The 22652-nt window shown below is 59.4% G+C and overlaps 1 protein-coding gene across 11 annotated transcripts; it reads left to right on the top strand.

Moving 5' to 3' along the window:
- Positions 1 to 80: 80 nt before the first annotated feature.
- On the top strand, positions 81 to 16647 carry METTL22 (methyltransferase 22, Kin17 lysine). 11 transcript variants are annotated; one of them, XM_017342440.3, is made up of 12 exons: positions 138 to 219; positions 854 to 982; positions 2934 to 3102; positions 4369 to 4722; positions 7712 to 7752; positions 7833 to 7977; positions 9418 to 9489; positions 10891 to 10944; positions 11733 to 11813; positions 12050 to 12152; positions 14394 to 14562; positions 15668 to 16647. In XM_017342440.3, exons 3-12 carry the CDS (start codon positions 2970 to 2972, stop codon positions 15701 to 15703), a joined length of 1188 nt encoding a protein of 395 aa, XP_017197929.1. In that variant the 5' UTR covers positions 138 to 219; positions 854 to 982; positions 2934 to 2969; the 3' UTR covers positions 15704 to 16647. The 11 variants fall into 11 exon arrangements, 10 of the variants coding, with proteins under 10 accessions (XP_008255910.1, XP_051703347.1, XP_008255909.1 ...); XM_070064298.1 differs by having other exon boundaries at positions 143 to 219; positions 904 to 982; XM_008257688.4 differs by lacking the exon at positions 854 to 982 and having other exon boundaries at positions 81 to 203.
- The last annotated feature ends 6005 nt before the right edge of the window (positions 16648 to 22652 follow it).

The raw sequence follows: 22652 nt of genomic DNA, 5'->3' as shown, positions 1-22652 counted from the left end.
GGCGGCTCCCAGGCGCCCGGAACCTGAGAAACCACGTGCGCGCCGGCGGGCCCCTACACGCATGCTCAGCCCAGGCGAGGTGGGCGTGGCCACGAAGCTGCGCGGGGCGGGGCACCCCGGCGCACGCTGAGGGGGCGGGGCCGCGCCTGCGCACGTCGCCCGTCATGGCGGCCCCCTGAGTCCCGCAGAGGAAGCCGTCGCAGGTCAGGTGCCGCGGCGGTAAGACCCTGGGAGGGGCGCTGGGACGGCGTAGGGTGTAGGGAGCCTCCCGCCTCCAAGCCTAGCTTTGGAGCTTAGGCGCCCACAAACCTGAAACCGAAGGCCCGAGCCCTGTTTGCTTTCCTAAACAGGGGTGTTTGGAGGAGTCGGTCTCCTCCCTTGGGCTTCGCAGCCGGCTCCGGCTCAGGAAGGGACGGAGATGACCCCGCCGGGAGAGGACGGGGCGAGCCCGGGCGGTAGCAGGTCTCTGGAGCCCCTGGCTCCACGCGCCGCTGCCTGGCCCGGTCTGCTCCCCGCTCCCCCGAGCCCTGCTTTCTCCCCTTTCCAGCCCTTACCCCCTTCTGGTCGGGAACCGCCAGAAAATCGCGCCCAGTTCTGAGTGAGGGACAGCTGGCAAGGAAGAAGCCGGGCGGAGGGGCGTTGTGTGGCCCCCCGCTTTTTCTCTGCGGGCATCTCAGTCCAGAGGTTGTCCAGTCTGCTTTGAACTGTTAGCGTCGTGGTCCGAGCTGCCCACCATTCCCTCCGCCTCCGGCCACTCTGATTTTGCCGGTCATTAGCCGAGGGCGTTGCCCGAGGAGTGAGCACTTCTCCATTGCTTGCTTGGACGCCCTGGAATCCAGCATCGGTTTTTCAGATCCACGGCCTCGCTTCACAACCCACTTGCTGTTTGCTGGCTTGTGGTAGGAAATCCACCGTGGAGACTGATCAGGAATCGTCTTGTTTTGTAAGAATGTCGTCTTTGGGACAACTGCTGCTGCCCTTGGTAGGCACTTAAAAGTAGGGCCTCCGGATGCGTGTGCTTGGATTAGGAGGATAGCCTGGGTTATGTGTATTTTTTTTATTTTTTTTTTTTATTTTTTGACAGGCAGAGTGGACAGTGAGAGAGAGACAGAGAGAAAGGTCTTCCTTTGCCATTGGTTCACCCTCCAATGGCCGCTGCGGCCGGCGCACTGCGCTGATCCGATGGCAGGAGCCAGGTGTTTCTCCTGGTCTCCCATGGGGTGCAGGACCCAAGCACCTGGGCCATCCTCCACTGCACTCCCGGGCCACAGCAGAGAGCTGGCCTGGAAGAGGGGCAACCGGGACAGAATCCGGCGCCCTGACCGGGACTAGCACCTGGTATGCCGGCGCCGCAAGGCGGAGGAGTAGCCCAGTGAGCCGCGGCGCCGGCTGGGTTCTGTGTATTACGATGGGTTATAACTTCCCTGGGGAGCTTTGTGACATACCGATGGCACACCACCTGCCTAGCTAGGAGCTGGTCCTGTAGGGAGAAGGGTCATTTGCAGGTTTGTCCAAACACCTGAAACCAGCCGCAGGAAAGGAGGTGTTGCTCTTGTGTTAACACCTGCTGTGGGTCAGGGACGCTGCAGTTTACCCGCTGTGGTCCGCAAGGTGAGCGAGCGCCGAAGAGACAGGTGCAGGGGGTGAAGTGACTTCCCGGGTCGCATCCCTAGGAAATGGCTGACACCTGTTCTGCCCGGCGTCCAGCCACTCAAGCTGCTTATCTGTGAGGTGTGGGACATTTGCGACTGTCCTGTGTCCAACCACTTGCCTGGAGCTCGGTTTTCTTTCTTTCTTTTTTTTTTTTTTTTTTTTGGACAGGCAGAGTGGACGGTGAGAGAGAGAGACAGAGAGAAAGGTCTTCCTTTTCCATTGGTTCACCCCCCAAATGGCCGCAACGGCTGGCGCGCTGCGCCGATCAAGAGCCAGGTGCTTCTCCTGGTCTCCCATGGGGTGCAGGACCCAAGCACTTGGGCCATCCTCCACTGCCCTCCCAGGCCACAGCAGAGAGCTGGCCTGGAAGAGGAGCAACCGGGACAGAATCCGGCGCCCCGACCGGGACTAGAACCCGGTGTGCTGGCGCCACAAGGCGGAGGATTAGCCTAGTGAGCCACAGCGCCAGCCTGGAGCATGGTTTCCCAATTTTAGTTACTGCTGTGTCGCCTTCATAGTTTTTCCATATCCAAGCATCGTCTGTGCGGTGATTCCCCCTGTGGCTTCTTTCAGGCCACCCACTTTTTTTTTTTAATTTAAGAGGAGAGGTTTGAAACAACAAATGGTAGGTGGTGTCAACTTCTAGAATAAAAAGACTGGAGCCAAAACAGCTAAACGCGAACTGGGAATTGTGATTGGTCCTGGTTTGAAGGAAAATAACAGAGACATTGAGAGGAGAAAATTGTGGGCTCGGTTTAGGTGATAGTAGGGAATCGTTAATTAGGTCTGCTTGTGGTCTCGTGGTTATATAGGAGAATTTAGGAGAGAGACACTGGGGAATTTAAGGGAAAATTTCTTTCCATCTGCAGACAACTCTGATGTATAGATGATTGACAGGTGGGACAAGCACATGTGACAAAATGTTGACAGTCGTTGAATCTAAGCAGTGGCCATGTGGTTTGATAGGCTGTTCTCCTAACTCTCTTATCCAAAAATTTTCATAATCAACAATGAGAAAAGTTAGAAATGAAACTTTCTCATTGTAGATGGGAGTACCCCACGTAAAAGGTGATTGTACTGAGTACAGTACAAACAGAAGACAGTCTGACCACCCCCTTCCTGGCCAAGGCTCCGAGCCCTCTCCTTAGGAAAAACCAAAGGGAACTGGAAAGGAACTCACTGGCTTCCCCCGACACGTGCATGGCTGCACAGCTGTTGGCCACCTGGCTGGGTTTGTCCACGTTGTGTCCCCCACCTGAAGACCTGTTCTTGCCTCCCAGGTGCTCCTGTCCTAGAGTTCCCGTGGGACTCGGGCCATGGTCCAGCTGGTTCCCGCCCCCGCCATGGATGAAATCACCTTCAGGAGTGACACCGTGCTGTCAGACGTCCACCTGTACACCCCCAACCACAGGCATCTCATGGTGCGGCTCAACGGTGTAGGGCAGCCAGGTAAGGGCCTGGCACAGCAGCCCCGCGCCCTGGGAAGCCCATTTGGTTTTCTGCTTTCTCATACTTGGCTTTGTGGGGAAAGATGGAGAAGACCAGGTTGTTTAACTGTTCCCCTCACATAGCTTCCAAGTGCCCGTGCTTCATTGAGCAACCTTGTGCTTCCCTGAGCATGTCCTGCGTGCCAGGCCCCAGCTGGGTGCTGGGAGCACAGACGTGAGTGAGCCGAGCCAAGCGCCGCCCTCAGCGAGTCCACGGTCCGCTGGGCAGGCAGAGCACCAGGCCTCCCTCTGCCCACTGCACTGCCCCGTCCAGTCACCCTTCCTTTGCCTGGCTGCCTCTGTCTCCTCCCACCTTGGCTCCGTGCACCCTCCCTCACCCACCTCCATGCGGGGGGGGGGGGGGGGAGGGCGGGAGTTTATACAGTGAAACTACACTGTAGCCCTCCCCTGATGCAGAACTCCCAGTGGCTCCCCGTTCTCAGGATAACACCCAGGCCCCTCACCTTGGCCTAGCCTCTGCCTTGGAACCCCTTTCCCCGCCGTCTTCCCTGCCCCCGTTCTCCATCCCCAGCAGCTAGCGTGGTACTCCGCAGGTCCCTGGTGGCTTATTGAGTGAGGGAGTGAGGGAAGCACTGTATGAGTACGCAAGCCTGGGATGCCATGGGGGCGGAGCGGAGAGGCACTGGGTGAGTCCTGAGACCGAGAAGCGAAGGCGCGGCGTCCCAGGCCTCATAGGCAGAGCGGGCAGCCTGTGCAAAGGCTGGGGTGGGCGGCGGGCATGCCAGCAGGCCCTGCCCCTGCGGGTCACAGCTGCATTTCCTAGAAGGCAGGTGAGAGAGGGTGAAGGGAAGAGAAAGGACCAGAAACGCAGCATTGAGCAGCTGCCTGAGCTAGGTGCTTTGAAGCCGTTACTGCCGCATAGCCCCAGACTGCCCTGAGGCGGATACTGTTACCTGGCAATGCAGGGGAGGAGCCAGAGGCCTGCTCAGAGGACGTGGGCCCAGGGCTACCCACTCCGAGGTCCTTGCACCCTGCCTCCGCCCACCCTCTCCTGGTACACAGGGCTCTTCCTAGAACCTCTCCCTTGGACTTTGTGGCCACCATGTGGGGGTCACAGCTGAATCCTTTGGCCCTCTCTGCTGCCATGAGTGTATCTCCACCTGGCCTTTATAGTCTTTCTAGTTGGCAAGCCTAGTTTCTCAGAAAAGGGGAGGAAGGAGGAAAGAGGGTGCCTGGGGATTACTCTCGTTGCTGTCCTGCCTTTCAGTGTTCCTGTCCCAGTTCAAGCTTCTGTGGAGTCGAGACTCTCAGACAGAGCCGGGGGCTGAGAGTGGTGGTCACAGCCATGTCCACGCAGAGGGGACCCCTCCCGGAAGTGGCTGCACTGATGAGGGTTCCTCCCTCTCGCCTGGGGCTGGCACCACCAGCCAGGAAGGGGCAGGAGCTCAGCTGGACGAGGACGGGGATTTGGACGTGGAGAGGAGACCACGCGCCACCTCTGATCCCGACCCGGCAGAGCCTCCGAGAGACAAGGTACAGCCCGTGGTTCTAGCACAGGAAGAAGACGATGGCCCGGGAGATGAAGCTTGGGACGGCAGCGCCCTCGGTGTCATCAGAATAGGTAAATGAAGGCCTGACTCGCCTGCCACCAGGTGGCGCCACAGTCACTGGCCGCAGGAGTGTGCTGAGTGCTGGCTGTGTTCAGGCCCCGGCCGGAATATTGTAGGCAGGACAGGTTGTCAGAACCAAGTCAGCTGAAACTGGGAGCAGAGCAGGGCCAGTGCCGCAGAGAGCTTTCCCAAGCACAGGTCACTGTCCTGCCCAAGACCCCTTAGCAGCCCCCGTCGCCCTCAGGACGGAGTTGTAATGGCTGAGCCTCGCTCACCTCTGTGCCTCCTCAGGACCCGCACACTCTGCTTGCACTTCCTTCTGGGCCTGTGTTGTGCCGTGCCTCCTTCCGGGAGTGCCTGACCCCAGCCCCTGCCTGAACACATTCCTGATGGTCGTGCAGGACCCAGCTAAGCCATCACCTCCTCCAGGAAGCCTTGCTGCTCTGACTGGGTGGGCAGGGGTGTGGTCAGAGTAGGGTTTGTGGGAGACCCGGGCTGGGCTGGGGACTTGGAGCTGGGGAGATGCTGGAATACGCAGATGGAGAGAGACAACCCGTGTTGATAGGTGTGTGTGTCAGACGGAGTGGGAGCCAGAACCCCCAAGAGAAAGGGGAGGTGATGAAGGGCAGGGAAGGCAGGGCAGGAGCAGGTTTCCATGGATACTCAGAGTCAGGGTCAGGAGCAGCAAAAGTCACTTCCTAGGTCAGTTTCTTGTCAGCCTCCCAAATAATGTGGCTTTCAAATTCTCTCTTGTCTCCATTTGGCTTTAGAAAAACATCTCGACACATTTTGATCTAATTAGTTTTTCCTGTCTGTGACCCTGGCCTGGCTCCAGGTGACCACGCTCTGGGCTCCAGTGACCCCCTCCCCCCCCCAGTAGTATCAGGACTGGAGGCTTTGACTAGATGGTGGTTTTCAAGTGTTCACTTAGGTGCTGAACCCCACGACTGAGGTGTCGATGTTACGTCTGCATTTTGTAGAAGAGGAAACTGGCTTGGCTCTGAGCAGCTAAGTGACCATAGTGGCCCAGCTAGAAGCCAAGAAACCTACTGTGATGCTAGTCAGACAGTCACCTCTGGTGGGGAGTTCACCAGTCCCCTGCATAGCTGGGAACACAGTAATTATGTCCACAACACCCCACGGGGAAAAGTAGCCCAAGCACGCAGGATCGAGACCCTGATCAAAGGGGCCCCGGCAGCAGGAACCCTGGGGCATGAAGTAAAGTGGGTGGAGGAGACCTTGCCAGGCCCCTGGAGGGAGAGGGCAGAGAATGGGAGGGGGTGAGGAATCATGCAGCTGCAGAGATGGAAACAGCCACGGGTAGGGGTGAGGGACAGCTGACAGAACCTGGAGCAGGGCCCAGGATGGGGGACCCCAGGAAGGGTGCGTCACCCTTCCCCCGTCTTCCCTTCTAGCCCAGGCACACGCACACACACGTGCCTTCAACCCGTCAGTTGAGTCCCTCTGCCCCCAGCTTTTTAACCAGGTCCCTGGGCACCCTTTTGGGGTTCACCCCACTTCTACGAAATGCAGCTGTAACATCAACACCGCAGTTGTGGGGTTCAGCACCTAAGTGAACACTTGAAAACCACCACCCAGTCAGAGCCTCCAAGAGCAGCATCTGGGGACTGGTACCTAGTACCTGCCCAGTGAAGGAGCTCAGTCCTGGCTGGTCCCGAGCTCGTTCTGTTTGGTTTAAGTCAGTCTTAGACCACGGCACTTTTCCTTCTGCAGAGAGTGCATTTGGTTAAAAGTGACTTTAGGCCACAGTGTCAAATCCAGCTAGGATGCCTGTGCACGGTGCCCTGGTCCCTTTGTTTTTGAGGCTCACAAAGTCTGCATGTAGGGCAGAAACCGCTGGTCAGATTTTCCTTGGAGAAGCCCTCAGCAGTGGCCCTGGTCCTCAGGAGAACCTCAAGAAGCCAGCGTGTCTCCTGGCACGGGGACAGGGCAGCTGGCTTGCATTTTGAGCCCCTGTTGCATACTGAGAGTTCATGGGAGCCAAAAAGAAACCAGGAAGGTGCAGACCACCGTGGCACCCTGCAGCCACTTCCCCTCCCTCGTTCCTCTGTCTTACTCTGTTTTATGAGCATGGGTTTGCTTTGTGCAGGGCTAGTGAGCTTCGAAGCTACCCTCCCAGGCTGTGTGTGTGCTAATTTGGTAGCCAGTCCCATCTCGCTCACAAATACCAGCATGCGTTCTTACTTAACAGCAAAAGTGTTTTGCATCATGGCTTTTTCTGTTTGATCTTGTGTTTCTGTTCTCCCAACCACCCTGACTTCAATGTTCTGTGCTTGAGAATACTTACTATACTTTGTAACATACTGCTTTAAAGAGGATATAAATTCAAGCTTATTTTGTTAACTTCTAGTTTGGTTCCATGTGTAAGAAAACATTTTGGAATGAGTTCTGATTATTACTGGCATATAAATATGTTACGATTGTAAAGTTGCAGTTATTGAATATAAAAACACCCACGTGGTGTGATAATGTGTGTGTTTAATTGGGCTGGGGGAAACCTGTTGTGCCCCTGGTCTCTGGGCTGGGGGAACCTGCTGTGCCCCTGGGCTCTGGGCTGGGGGAACCTGCTGTGCCCCTGGTCTCTGGGCTGGGGAAACCTATTGTGCCCCTGGTCTCTGGGCTGGGGGAACCTGCAGTGCCCCTGGTCTCTGGGCTGGGGGAACCTGTTGTGCCCCTGGTCTCTGGGCTGGGGGAACCTGCAGTGCCCCTGGGCTCTGGGCTGGGGGAACCTGCTGTGCCCCTGGTCTCTGGGCTGAGGGGCAGAGATGCGCACTCATCGGGAAGAGGGTGAGCTACACGCGGTGCCTGGCGGCTGAGTGACGCTGGAACGCCTGCCCCACCCCACCCCCAGGAGCCCAGCGGTGTTTCTGCTTCTGTCTGGCACACGTCCACAGATGGCCGTGTGCCCTCGTCTTGTGGCTGGCTGCCCAGCCCCGTTTTCACGGTGGGCATCTCTCTCTCCATTTCCATCCTGTCCAGAGCACACCATGGCCACCCCCCTGGAGGATGTTGGCAAGCAGGTGGGTAGGTCTCACCTGCGTCTGGGGTTCTGAAGGGGCCTCCCGAGCCCCGCGTCACCTTTGTCCCATCTTCCCTGCAGGTGTGGCGGGGTGCGCTGCTCCTAGCCGACTACATCTTATTCCGGCGTGACCTCTTCCAGGGCCGCACTGTGCTGGAGCTGGGCGCGGGCACAGGGCTCGCCAGCGTCGTGGCAGCCACCGTGGCGCGGACCGTTTATTGCACAGGTGATGACGTGATGTCCTCACAGAGCAGACCGCTGTGTAATAAATGAGGCAGAAGCAGTCGGAAGTGGGCGTCGGACCTTAGCTGCTGTTGACTTGCTATCTGGTTTCCCTGGAGGCTGTACCCCACCCTCCATTTTTTCTGGATGGTGCCCAAATGGCCAGCAGGCGCCAGTGTCTGGCACTTCTGTGGGCCCTGTACTCCCACTCCAGGAAGCTGTAAGGAGGACGTCTTCCAACAAGTGGGTGACTGTTCCAGAGTGTAGAAGTCTTGTCTGTTTCTGGTAGAAAATTTGTCAAACAGCAAATAGAGCTTGCTCATGATTGTACAGCGCCCACTCCACTCACAGTGAGCAGTCTGTTGAGCTCCTAGCACAGGTCCCTGCCCGCCGGGGTTCTCGGGGTGCTTATACTCTCGTTTTACAGTCTTTTCCTGCATGTGGTAAAGCCCTTTCACCTGTGTCGCCCTCCAGTTGCAACCTTGCAGTGTCCCTGGGCAGTAGCCAAGAAGCCCGGTGCTGTCCCCTTTGTCCACGTGGCAGAGGCAGAGACTAATTGGCCCACATCATACTGAAGCTACTTGCAACACCAAGACCTCAGCCAGGCCCCGGGCTCACTGTGCAGTGCCTTGGTCCTGGGCATGGTTTTCAGAGTCCTGTGAGCAGGCTCTCAGGGCTGCAGGGCTCCTGCCCCGTTCAGGCAGAGCTGCTCTCCCTGTGTTCCCGCTGGAGCCCCGGGTGAGGTGTCTGACAGAGCCATCGCAGACGCTTAGAAATGGCTGAATGCCTGGCCTTGTGCGACATCCTATACCCAGGAGAAGGGATAGGCCCGTCCCTCCCACACCAGGCTCTGGGTGGCCCCTGGGTGCAGACGGGCTAGTCCCTGGGGCGGTTGCAGCTGGTGGGGGTGGGTCCACACCCGCAGTGGCCAGCCAGCATCATTCTCCGCCTTCCACGTGGGGGTTCTCCCAGTTGAAATTAGTTGGGCGAAGCCCTGCTCCTTCCAGAGATGAGAAGTCCCCCTCGTCCGAGTTGCCAGGCAGTGAGCCACAGTCCAGGGCGCGAGTCCCGGCCCATTTGAATCCACTCTGCACCCCTCAGTTAATCCTGTCTGGTGCCAGAGGGCAAGCCTGAGCTTGGGGTAGGGGAAGCCTGGCTTCAGAGCCCAGCCTTGCTCCCCTCTGCCCCGGCGAGGGTGCAGGTGCTTCCAGACACTAGGAGGGGAGGTGCTGGGTGCACAGAGCCCGTCTCCCCCCAGGAAGAAAATCCTTTACTCGAGGAAAACCACTGAAAACAGCTTTCAGGGGCCGTATTTAATGTAGAGAACCACGCAGGAGCCGTTTCTCCCAAGTCCGGTTGTCACCGTCGGCTGTCTCTAGGCAGAAGCGTGGAGACGAAAGCACCGTGCGGCTGCCGCTGTACGGCCTGGCCTCTGTCGTTGCAGATGTCGGTGCGGACCTCTTGTCCATGTGCCAGCGGAACATCGCCCTCAACAGCCACCTGGCAGCCCCTGGAGGTGAGGCCTAGTGGGGCTCCTGCCCAGGAGGGAGGTTTCCCTTCGTGCAGCAGCACGCAGCAGGAGGGACAGACAACCAGGAGGCCGGGCGTTCCTCGTCCCCTTGGCATCAGGTGAATGGGGCAGTGCGTGCTGTCTCGGCTCCAGGAGCTCCCGCACACAGTCTGTCTGGGTCACCACCTTCTCACGCCCACTGTCGCATCCTGCTTCAGCTTCCGCTCACCTGGACACCTCCCTGGCTCCTTCCGGCTATCCTCCACATCTTATCTTGAGTGGTCCTTGTCGGGTACAAGCCTGGCCCCTCCTTCCCTGGGGCTCGTCACCTCCAGCTCTTCCCCAAATTCCCATGCCTCCCTGCCCTGGCCCTGCCTTCCCTGCTGACAGTGGCTCTGCTCTTGGCCTGGGGAGGTCCCGTCTGTCTGACTGTCAGGTCCCAGCACAGCCTTAGGTGACGGATGATGACGGTGTTCTCTAACTGGGCAGCCCGTCCTGACCCCACTTCCAAACACCCTGGGGGGCTTCTGCAAACTGGGGTCACCTGGTCCCGGAGGCATTGCTCTTTGCACAAAGGCAGATTCCTTTGCCAGTCCTGTCTGCAGGGTCTGAGCTGCCCCCCGTAGCCTCTGCGCCACCAGGCTGGTCTGAGCTGCCCCCCGTAGCCTGTGCACCGCCAGGCTGGTCTGAGCTGCCCCCCCCCCCATAGCCTCTGCACCGCCAGGCTGGTCTGAGCTGCCCCCTGTAGCCTGTGCACCGCCAGGCTGGTCTGAGCTGCCCCCTGTAGCCTGTGCGCCACCAGGCTGCCTGCGCTCCAGCCTCCCTGGCCTGCCTTGAGGTTGCCCTCCCAGGCCCTCTGCGCTCATCATCAGGGGCAGGTCTCTGACACGAGGGTCATTCCCCGACAGACTGGCAGTCCCTGAACATAGCATCTGCTGTGTGAGTGGCTGATGTGTCTGCCAGCCCAAGTAGACGACAAGCCCCATGGGGCAGGGACGCTGTCCGAGTGTGGTCACCGCTGCCCCGTGTGCTGGCGTGTTCAGTGGGCAGTCAGTAAAGATGACGAGGGGAGCAGGCGTGTCGTCGCCGTCCCAGACGTGCCACGTCTGACACGGGCTCCCTTCTCTCCGTGTGTGCGTGTGGGTCATCCTTTCCACATCCCCCGACCACCCCATCCTGTGGATTTCTGGCAGCCTGCCAGTCTCCTAGGGTGGCTGTACCCCAAGGATGGAGCCCATGACGCGGGAACCTGTGTTTCCTGTGGTAGTCACGCTTAGCCTTCCAGAAGTGCCCAAAGGATGGAGGGTGGACGGGAGGAGCAGCAGGTGCGTGGTTTGGCGTGTGGTGTGGGAGGTTATCTTTTTCCTAACTCGGCAGAGTCGGCACAGTCTGGCTTTGTTTATGCAGGTGGTACGGTGAAGGTCAAAGAGCTGGACTGGCTGAAGGATGACCTCTGCACAGGTGTGTGTTTCCTCGGGGTGTGCTTTGGCTCAGGGTTCCTCTGCAGGACCTCGAGGCTCCGTGGGCGTGGTTGAACAGCAGTGCCCCAGCTCTCACCAGCATCCCCCACGCCCCACCCCCAGCACCATGGCAAGTCCCGGCAGCTGGCCAGTGAGCGAGCGTTGCCTTTCCCTGAGGACTTGCCATGTGCTGGGCCCTTACACTCGTGTTGTTATTCAGGCCTCACAGTGTCACAGTGTGGTAGATATGAGGAGCCCTAAATGAGGAGTGGAGATGGACGGAGAGGAGGAGGGCCTGCCACAGTCGCCCAGCTGGCATGTGCAGGGCCGGGGGGTAGGGGGTGAGACCAAGTCTGTCGGCCTGGGGCATCAGCCATTTCCCGGCAGGTGATGTGCCAAGAAGCCCTGGGGTGGGCTCCATTCCCGCACAGACTTTCCGAGCCGGCACTGCTCTGGAAACTTCTTTCCCCATCAGATGTCAGACTGGTGGGGGAGTGGGTGGGTCCACTGACCTGGCCGGAAGTGTGCAAGCTAAGCCCCCAGAGGAGAGGCGGGGTGGGGTGGGGTCGGCTGGCACCTGCCTGCCCCTCCCCAGCAGGAACGGCACCTCTCACGCTGAGGCTCCACACGGGCAGCCGTGGCCCTGAAGCTGGGGCACTGGGACTCAGGCCTGCCTGGCGGTGCCCACTGCGTGCAGCTGCCCCCAGTGCCGTCTCTCTTCTGGAAGCTGCTTGGGGGAGTTGGCGTCCAGAGAGGAGTGAGCGCCCGCCGCGCTGTCTTGTCGCGCAGATCCTGAGGTCCCGTTCAGCTGGTCAGAAGAGGACGTCTGTGACCTGTACGCTCACACCACTGTGCTGCTCGCGGCCGAAGGTGAGCGACTCTCCCTCCTGGGCGCTCCTTGTGCTGGGTGTTCGAGTCCTCCAGAGTCCTTTGTGTTCCGGAAGTGCCCTTCCAGGTCAGTCTTCCGCGTGCACGGGCACTTCTGGTGCTGAGGAGCATTCCGGTCCCTGTCTAGGAGTCCCACCCGGGGGCCACGTGGGTCCCTCCGAGCAGCAGGCTCCTCTCAAAGGGGTGTGTTTCCCCCAGCGCTGTCTCTCTCCCCACAGTGTTTTACGACGATGACTTAACTGATGCCCTGTTTAAGACGCTGTCCCGACTCGCTCACAGATTCCATAACGCCTGCACGGCCATCCTGGCGGTGGAGAAGAGGTGAGTGCGCCCTGCTCCGCGGAGCTGAGCCGGCGGCCTGAGGGCGGCAGACACTGGCCTTGCGCTGCCGCGTCGTGACTCACTGCCACGCACTGAGCGCCGCTGTGCTGGCCCGTCCCGTGCCTTCCTTCCCTTAACCCGCGTGCTGGCAGCCCTGGGAGCGGGTGCTGCCTCCCACTTGACAGGAAGAGGGGGGTCTGCAGCACGCCGGGGACTGTACAGGCCACGGCTAACGAGAGACAGACTTGAATGCACACTCGAATGCCACCATGCTCCGTCGAGGACCTCTGTCTCTTCCCCTCCCCCGACCAGGCGGCTTCCTCACCCTGCAGCCTCTCTAGGAAGTGTCCACTCGCGCGTCCGGGCAGGCTACAGCTCCTGCTGCTGTCTGCCTGGTGGGAGCCACAGTGCTGGACGCTTCGCACACACTTCTCGGTACTCACACCGTCCCACGCTGCTCCCACGGAGCTTGGGATCTGCAGCAAAGGCCGTAAAACGAAACCTCCTTAACCCAGCAGTGCAGCGTCTAGCATTCGCCCAGTGGAGTGCTCAGGGCTGGGCACAGCGCCGTGAGCCGCTGCGTGTTGCGGCCTCGTGCATCCTGGCGATGGCGGGGACTCTGAGGAGCTCACAGCCCGTGCCAACGTGGGACCTCATGCGTATCCTCGTCTCAGATGGAAAGGAGAAATCAGGACAGTCAGGAAAGGTTAAACCCGCGTGTTTGCAATCAAAGACTTAGCCCCAAATTAGTTTCACCTGAGGATTCTTGGGAGGCGCCCACTGCAATATTTACAGAGGAAATGCTGGTGTTTGTCAGCCGTCTGAGCAGGGGGCTTGTTTTGCGGGAGGACCATGGAGAGCAGGGTGCTGAGTGACTGACGCTGGGTGATGGGCTCAAGATGCGGGCAGCTCGGAGGGTGCAGAAAAAATGGCTTTAAAAGTCTGAGTTTATTTTGGTGCAAAAAGGTTTTAGGCCGGCGCCGCGGCTCACTAGGCTAATCCTCCGCCTAGCGGCGCCGGCACACCGGGTTCTAGTCCCGGTTGGGGCGCCGGATTCTGTCCTGGTTGCCCCTCTTCCAGGCCAGCTCTCTGCTGTGGCCAGGGAGTGCAGTGGAGGATGGCCCAGGTGCTTGGGCCCTGCACCCCATGGGAGACCAGGAAAAGCAACTGGCTCCTGGCTCCTGCCATCGGATCAGCGCGGTGCGCCGGCCACAGCGCGCCAGCCGCGGCGGCCATTGGAGGGTGAACCAACGGCAAAGGAAGACCTTTCTCTCTGTCTCTCTCTCTCACTGTCCACTCTGCCTGTCAAAAAAAAAAAAAAAAAAAAAAAAGGTTTTAAAATCCATGTAGAATAGTTTTCTTAAGACATTTTCCATGTAATGTGAAACAAGCTTTTTACACCAAAATAAACTCATACTCTAAATTCTATTTATTTTAGAGAGGCAGAGAGAGAGAGGTCTTCCATCTACTGGTTTACTCCCCAATTGGCTGCAATGGCTGGAGCTGTGCCGATCCAAAGCCAGGAGCCAGAAGCTTCCTGCAGGTCTCCCATGTGGGTGCAGGGACCCAAGCACTTGGACCATCTTCTGATTTTCCAGGCCACAGCAGAGAGCTGGATCGGAAGTGGAGCAGCCAGGTCTCAAACTGGCACCCAGATGGGATGTTGGTACTACATGCAGCAGCTTTACCTGCTGTGCCACAGTGCCAGCCCCTAAATGCTGCCCTTGTACTGCCCCGTGTGAAGTTTCTCACAGAAAGCCCAGCAAAGAGATGAAGAACTTGAGTTTCAGGGTACATCGCCTTGCAGTTCGGGTGGTCAGGGTGCGAGTGGCGCGGTTGGCTGACTGCGTTCTGAAGCGGCCCTCTCTGGGATCTGCGTCACCGCCGACTTCCCGGCGGTGTCGCCTCCAGAGCCTTCCTCCTGCCCCAGACAGCTGGGGCAGCTCCAGGTGGCAGAATGCAGGCTGCAGGCGTCCTGAGGCATTGGCCAAGACTGCCCCTTTCGCTGCTGGGGGGCTTCCCGGAGGCGGGGGCTCTGTCTCAGGGTTGTGAGCAGCCACCTGAGCCTCAGTGTCCGCATCTGTGAGATGGAGGCGGTCAACCCTGCTGCCTCCAGGCTGCCCTCCAGATTCAGGAAGGACTCGTGCTCAGTGCACGCCCACCCACAGGAAATGAGGTCAGCGAGGTGGCAGGAAGCAGGCCGGCAGGAAACAACAGGATTGACGGCCGCTTGGTTTGCAGGCTCAACTTCACGCTGAGGCACCTGGACGTGACGTGTGAGGCCTACGACCACTTCCGCGCCTCCCTGCAGGCGCTGCAGAGGCTCCCGGACAGCAGGCTGCGCTTCGTGGTGGAGCCCGTGGAGGCCTCCTTCCCACAGCTGCTGCTCTACGAGCGCATCCGGCAGCTGGTAGGTGTGGGTCGCTGGGCTGTGAAGCCCTGGCTCCTGGGCAGAGGAGGTGGTGCGCCCCTGCCCACAGCCCTGCGCTGTGGACTGGCACAGCGCCTGGGGAGCTTGGGGGCCGCACCTGTTCTTAGTGCTCACTGTGGGCTCCAACACGCATTCTTTCCCTGGCCACAGTTCAGACTCCAGAGTAAGCAGGACCTAAAGGAGCAGGAAGTCAGTGCAGGGACCGCGTGGGTTCAGATCTTGAGGTGGGGGCCGCAGTGTGGCTCTAGGCGGTCTCACGTTCAGTGTGGACATACGCTGGCCCCTCAGACCGGACAGCTCTGTGCTGGTACTGCCAGCCCTCCCCTCGGGGCACTGTGTGGTCACCACCTGCCAGCAACGGCAGCGCTTGCGTCCACTGCCACGCTCCGCACTCACGTCGACAGCCAGCAGGAAGTGCTAGAGCTGCGGCCACGTCTCTTCCTCTAAACCCAGCACTAGGGAAAGCTTGAAGAGTTGAAATGACCCTTGAAAATCCCTCAGGATTACCAAGAGCAGGGGCATGGAAGCCCAGAGGTGGAGGACTCGCCGCCTCCCTTTTCTGCCGTTGCCCGTCTCTGGGGCTGCAGAAACTCAGAGGGGAGACTGAGGGAGCAGCCGGGGGCCCTCAGGCCCTGTGCATTCCCTGTGTGCCAGGAAGACACGTTCTGCGCCCTGCCTTGCCACCCCCAGGCAGCTGTGGGCCCACTCGCCCTGTGAGTACAGGACAGACCGAGGCTGCCTGTGCTAGTCAGCGTGCAGAACCTCGCGTGTCCTCGCCCTTCTCCGCCTGCCGGTGCTGAGACCGGGATCCGCTCCGGCACAGTCAGCCGCGGAGGCAGCCGGAGCCTCGGTCCCCAGACGGAGCTGGTGGGACCTGTTGGCCTCCCGGCGCCTTTCCATCCTGGACATCTTGGTGCCCCTGGGCTTCGTCCATGCAGCTCCTCTGAACTGCGCAGCCAAGAAGTGGCCGCCCCTGCCCGGGGCTCGTGTGCTGTGAGACGGCCCTCCCTGGCTAATCACTCCCCGGAGTCGGTGATGGTGGTGCTGGCAGGCGTCAGGGACCTGTCCTTTCTCTCTGTCACAGGAGCTCTGGAAGATCATCGCAGAGCCCGTAACGTGACGCGGCCTCCTCCAGGCACGGCTTCTCCACGGTTCTAGTCCTGTATTTCCGGTAAAATCAACGCTCACCAGTCACGTGCGAGAGGCCATCATTTAAAAATCACGTTCCGTGTACCTCATGGGGCCCAAGCTGCTTCCCTGGGCCTGCCGCCCCCCCCCCCCCCCCAGCTGCGGCCAGAGCGCGCCCCCGCCCTGCCCGGGCCGAGGCAGCCGCCCGGTCTCTTGTGCGTCGCGTGGTCCCTTGGAGCAGATGTCCGATTCCTCTCGCATCAGCTGCTCCAGGCACGCACCTCGCTGGACGGGGCCACACAGGTGTTCCCACCTGCCCTCTGCCAGCCATCCACCTGTGTCCGCGCCACAGCCAGTGTAACAGCACCACTGGGCACCAGAGCCTCACCTTCCTCCAGACTTGTTGTGCTCCGGCCGCCGGCCAGGAGGAGTAGGACCAGCCAGCCCTTGTCCTGGGTTTTGACTTTAACCCTTTCTAACCAAAACCAAGTGTGCTCAGCCTCGGCGTGAGGCTGCCCGGGTCTCCCTTTCGCCCTGGCTCACTCCCACCCCCCACCCCCTCTGTGAAGCACTCTGCCTCTGCCCCAGCCCACCCCTCCCTGACCTCACTCCATGTCCTCTCCCGTCTGCCTCTCCTGTTCTCCCCTTTTCCCGCTTGGCCCTCCCTGCAGCCCCTCCCCCCACACACCCTCACCCTGCAGCATACTGCACCATGGGCCGACACTGCCCCTCCTTGCCTGCCCCTCGCCACCCAGGTTTCCCGCTGGCTCCTGCAGTCCCTGCTCATGCCGGCTCCTCCTCAGGGACTAAGAATTTGAAAGCTAAGTTCATTTCACCCTCCCAACAAGTTGGGGAGGTCAGTTGCCTGCCTGTGCCCATTTCACAGTTGAGAAGACTGAGGCTGCAAAAGGAATAAAATCTTTATGAGGTCAGGGACCTTGTTTGTCTTTTTTTTTTTTTTTTTTAAGATTTAACTTATTTTTAAGGCAGAGTTAGAGAACGTCCATTGCTGTTTCACTCCCAAATGGGCACAACAGTAGGGGTATTCCGGGCTGAGGCCAGGTGCGTGGAATTCCATCCGGCCTCACGTGGGGCAGGGCCCACGTGATGGCACCGTCTGTTTTCTCAGGCACATAAGCTGGGAGCCGAATCAGAAGTGGAGTGGCCGGGACTTGAACTGGTGCTCACATCTCTGGCAGTAGCTCAGCCTCCCGCTGTCCCTCCCCTGGTTTTAAGCGTCACCACGTCCCTGGCATAGGACCTGGGACAGCGTGTGGTGCTGGACGGGTGCTAGGAGCACTGGGAATGAATGTGTGTGCGCATCATAGCGTGTTTTGCTTCCGGGGCCATTTGGCAACGCCCTGAGACATTGTCGGTTGTGGCGTGTAGGGGAGACGGCGGTGTCCAGTGGGCCAGGCAGGGACTTTGCTGCAGTGCACAGGGGTCCCCACAGCAGAGAAGGCCCCAACCCAGCATGCGACAGCGCTGGGGCGGAGTAGATCTCACCCGTTAGAAGAGAGCTGGCTGCTTCTGCAAAGAGTGTGTCCCTTCTGAGGCTGAGACGCAGGGGAGGCCAGCACGAGCGGGAGGAAGCCGGACGTTGTCTCTGAGTCTCAGAGCCCGGGAGGGGGCCTGCGCTGTGGTGCAGCAGGGAAAGCCGCTGCCTGCGATGCTGGTATCCCATAGTTCAAGTGCCAGCTGCTCCGCTTCCAATCCAGCTCCCTGCTAATGTGCCAGGGAAAACAGCAGGTGGCCCAAGTCCTTGGGCCCTGTACCCTCATGAGAGACCCAGGTGAACCCCAGCCGTCTGGGAAATGAACCAGCAGCAGGTGGAAGATCTCCCTCCCTCCCTCCCTCCCGCTCCTTGTCTATAACTGATTTAAATCTTAAAAAGACCCTGAAAGACAAACATTTTACATAAGAGAAGTTAAGCCACTTGCCGTGTGTCATACAACTGTCAAGAGCAGAGTAGAATTTGGAACCCGTGTCAGCCTGCTTCCTGGGTCCACACCCTTGTTACACCCCCACGGCGGTCCCCGGGCCAGCAGCATGGCATATCCCCCACGACCTCAACACCTGCGCTCGAACCCCAGGCCTGGGAGTGTGTGCGTGGTCATGTAGGCTGCACTCGGGTCCCCACAGCTCCTGCCACCACCGTGCCTTAGCCTTGACCTGATGGAGCAGATGGCGGCTCGTCTGGGGCGTAGCAGCAGCAGGTCCTCCAGGCACACCCTGCCACGCAGCCCGCAGCCGGCTGGCCAGTGCACCAGTGGTGCCACTGTCCTAGCACTCCTGGGGACAAGCCCATAAATGAAGTTGGCACCCGGCAATAGAGTTGTCATCACTTTGACCTGGCGCATTAGCGCGAGCTGCTCATGTCTGAACCACTGGGCCTGAAAGCCTGGCTGAGCGGAGCCCGGAGTTAATCTTGATCCACTGTAACTCACAGGATCACCAGATTCCACCCCCGGGGCACGCCCTTCGCGCCATTGGCAGTGTGGTGCGGAGTCTGCAGACCGTTAGCATTTTGGTACCACCCAGGCCGGCAGAGTGTGTGTGCGTGTGTGTGTGAGAGGTCCGGCATTCTCAGGGAGATGCATGGCCCAAGGGAGGGGCTTGGTTAGCTGGAGCCCGCACAGGAAGGATTTGTTGGAACCAGTGTGACGCCACGGTCCCCAGCACTGCTCAGACCAGGCCCGTGCAGATCCGCTGGGACACTGGCGATGCTCGAGACCACGCCATGGTGAGCAAGGCTGTGGCGTCTCTTTGGATAAGCGCTCCCCGGAGTTGGACAGGGTTCGGATCCTGATTCTGCCTCGAATCTGCAGGCTGACCTGCCTCTCTGCACCTGGGTTGCTCGTCTGTGGAACGGCGAGACTCCTTCCTTAGGAGGTTCCGTGGAAATTACACCAGGTAAATGGTGTAAATAAATGGAATACTCTCAGCCATAAAGATTTTCCTCGTTTGTAACAGCAGGGATGAAACTGGACGTCAGGGGTTGAGTAGACGAAACTGAAGACAAGTAGACAAGTGCCACGTGATCTCACCCACAGATGGCATCAAGGAAAGTGAACTTGGAGAAGTTAGCGTGCCGTGGCGGTCCCCGGAGGCCGGGGAAGATTGGTTAACAGGCACTAAATTGTAATCAGGTGGAGTAAGTTCTGGGATCCGCCTGCAGTAGAGTGACCACTGTGGTTATGGCTGTGTCCATTTAAAGAGCTAGGATATTCGATGTTCTCATCATGAAGAAGTGTTAAGTGAGGAGCTAGGTTTACCCTGGTTGGGCGTTAGACAGTGTACGCCTGTATGTAGGGCCCTCGCCCTGGCACAGTGGGTTTGGCTGCCACATGGCAATGCCTGCATCCCATCCCAGCTAGTCCACTTCCTCTCCAGCTTCCTGCTAATGTGCCTGGGCAGACAGCAGAAGACGGCCCAAGTGCTTGGGTCCCTGCTACCCCGGGAGACCCAGACGGAGTTCCTGGCTTCATCCTGGCCCAGAAGCGGGTGTCGCAGCCATTTGGGGAGTGAACGCGTGGACAGGTGATCTACCCCTCTGTCACTCTGCCTTTCAAATGCATAAATCTTGATAAAAATGCCTCCTTAAGCTGCTCGATGCAATAAAGCCTTAATCAGAGCTTGGCTGATTCAAGCTGCTTCCCCATCACTTCCAACACGAGCCTGTGGAGGTGAGTGTGGAGTGGAGAAGCCTCGGACACGGCGTCGCCAGGCCACCGGCACCAGCCCCTCTGGAGACGCCTGGCCCAGGAGTACCCCTGTGTACAAAGTCGGCCTCAGACACAGGGGCGGTGATGTGGGGGACGCGTCTTCTGCGAGAGCCAGGCCGTGCGGCAGGGCAGGGGAGGGCGATTGTCAGTGCAGGAAATGAGCTTTGGTGGTCCTGGGTTTACCGGGAGTTCTGGGGCAGGGTGCTGCTATGGGAGCTCCTGGGGGGCCAGACTGCTGGCCGTGGATCCAGCTGCCCTGGGCAGGGCGCACACGGCTCGCTGGGTCCTCCAGCAACACATAGTGCGGAGCCCATTCTGCAGATGGGGAGACTGAGGCCAGGTCATGTAAGTGCTGAGGGATGGAGCCAGGGTTTGAACCCTGGAGCTTACACAGCACACCGTTAACCTCGGGTTGACCTGGTGAGAGACTTTGCCCTTTATGCTACACACACATATTTTACAAGTCTGGGTGTGTGGGTGTGGGTGTGTGTGTGTTTACTGGAAATACAACAGAAATCTAAGTACACACAGACACAGGCACGTATTGGCAGGTGGATCAAGCCAAACTGTTTTTTGAAGATTTATGTATTAACCGAGTTACAGGGGGAGTGGGTCTTCCATCCACTGGTTCACTCCCCAAATGGCCACAACGGCCAGAGCTGAGCCGATCTGAGGTCAGGAGCTTCTTGTGGGTCTCCCACGTGGGCGCAGGGGCCCCAGGACCTGGCCATCTTTCACCGCTTTCCCAGGCGCATCAGGAGGGAGCTGGATCAGAAGTGGAGCAACGGGATACTGGAGCTTCAACCCTTCAATGTCGGCCCCAAACCCAAACTCCTAAGGTGCGGCTTGGCAGCCTGTGTGGGAAGATCAATCAGTGTCGGCCCGAAGTTCTAGAAAGACATGCGGTGTGCAGGGCCAGCATCCATCAGGCAGGCCTGGGGCTGTGAGGACCTGGATGTGTAGAGGCAAGAAGTGGCTGAAGATGCGCGTCATCTGGTTGTCCTAACTGGGACTTGGGTGCGTCCAGGTTCTGGAGGAGGGTGTGGCCACAGTCGGCCCCACCTCGAATCTCACCTGTGTTCCCAGCCCATTCGTCTGGTACAGAAACCCAGCCACCTGGGCGGGAAGGGGGTGGGGCTGACTGGAACCTGCTGAGCCTCTTCCTGAGGGTTGGGGGATTCTGCACCTCGGGGCTCTCTCTCGGGGGGTAGAAGGCAGGATGCAGCGCGTCCCTGGCTGGACACTGCAGACTTGGTCATTTCCCTGCCACGTGGGCCTGGCCCTGGCAGCTTCCAAAAACTGGGACAAGGCGCAGCCCCATCAGAGTGAACACACGAGAATAGCCAGAGAGCGAGCGAGCGAGCGAGTGCACAGCACCCGCGGGACGGGAACCAGCCTTGTTAGGACCCGATCTCAGAAGTGCCACCCAGCCCTGCTGCCTTCTTCCGGCCTTTGCAAGTGAGTCAAGAGTCCAGCCCACACTCGAGGGGAGGGGGATCCCCAAAGACATCTCAGAGGCCCACCAGAGAGCGGCCCTGAGCCCAGGAGTGGGCAGACCCGCCAGCGATGAGGCTGGGCGTCGTGCAGGTGCAGCGGGTGGCAGCTCCCGTCCACGTGCAACAGAGGTCTCCAGAAAGCTCATGCAAGACGCGAATGGGCTTTAAAAAAAATGTTCAGACCAAAGTAAAGTAGGTGCAGGGAAGCAGAGAGCCGGCTGGGAGCTGCTGTGCTGAGCGAAGGAACCTGTGCCGGGAGGCAGGACTTGAATGGAGGCCCAGAGCCGCCAGGGCTCCTTGCTCTGGCCCAGCCTGCAGTGGAGACCGGGCCGAGTTTGTTCCTGGCTTCTGGTCTCCTCAGAGCCAGGTGGTTTTCTCCTCCAGGTTTGCAGGCTGGAGCCCCAGGGAGCACGTTCCTGGCGCGTCCTGTCCCAGCCGGCTCCTGGGAGGACTCACCACCAGGTGGCGCCCCAGCCTCATGGATCAACAGCAGGATGCATCGGCAGACGTGCGAGGCACAGTTGCCAGTGGCCGCCTTGGCCACACTGGGGGGTCCCAGCCACTCTCCGGGGGCCCTAACTAACCTGCTCTCTGTTATACAGTGGCACAACATGACTCCCCTATTCTGATCAAGTTATCACTTATTGACCCTTCACCGTTGATCTCGTTTCTCTGTGGTTCTGCACAGCCATGCTGCACGCATTTCCGAGGTGGGCAAACTACAGCTCAGAGGCTTATGTGGGCTGCTAGAGTCACAGGGCACAGTGGTCTCAAGGGCAGGGGTCCCGCTGGAAGCGGGCTGGTCCCTGCCTGGGGTGGACGTTGTGTGAAGCCCACCCAGCATCCCGTGGGCGAGAACCCACGCTCTGCCATGGTCCCACGTGCCAGGGCGGAAGGGGCCACAGCCGCCTTCTGCCTTCCTCAGGCTGCAGGGAGCCACACGGGAGCGTTTCCACAGGGGGAGGGGCAGGTGGGAATGACCAGGAGGGGCTCCAAGGGCGAGGGGCAGAGCGTCCAGCTGCAGCGCTCACCACGGAAAGAGGCTGAAACTGGCGGTCTGGATCATGGGGCCTGGCGATCAAAGGGGCTGGGCCTTCTCTGCACACCCCCTTTCTGTGGTTCCCGAGAGGCTGTAAAGCTCGGCGTTCACAACAGGGTGCCTGGCGTCTGCACCCAGGCTGCACCCACACTCGCCTCTCCCAGCCTCAGCTTCCGGGTCTGTGAAATGGGCCAGCAGCACACAGTTCTCAAGGTTGCCCTTGACGATGCTGGAAAAGCACCAGGGTCCAGCCTGCTGCAGGGGGTGGGGTGGGTACATGTTAGCAACGCCCATCATCATCACCACTGTTACTGTCACTCGCTGTCGCGGTCCTGTTAACTGCCTGCCTTGGGACGGTGAAATTGCCCAGCAGGTGCCTTGCAGAACCGTTAATGAAGCTAAAACAACCTCGCGTGTCTAACCTGGGCCCGAGTGTTACTTGACTGACAGGGTGGGTTATTTTGGGGAGTTAAAAAAGAAATCAGTGAGCTCTTAAGTGCACTTTCCCTGAGCGGTTTCTATGACAACGCATACCTGCACATCCCAGGAGGAGGGCAGCCACATGGGGGAGAGTTCAGGACTCAAATCCAGAGACTGGGGGGAGGGGGTCCTCACAATCCCAACTCAGTCCCAAGCTTCTCTCCTTGGACCCTCCCCCCGGCCCTGCTGGGTCAACATCCT

The sequence above is a fragment of the Oryctolagus cuniculus genome, chromosome 19 (genome assembly GCF_964237555.1).
Source record: "Oryctolagus cuniculus chromosome 19, mOryCun1.1, whole genome shotgun sequence".
Taxonomy (NCBI): Eukaryota; Metazoa; Chordata; class Mammalia; order Lagomorpha; family Leporidae; genus Oryctolagus; species Oryctolagus cuniculus.
The sequence above is the reverse complement of the archived record's forward strand: the minus strand, read 5'-3'. Positions and strand labels throughout refer to the sequence as shown.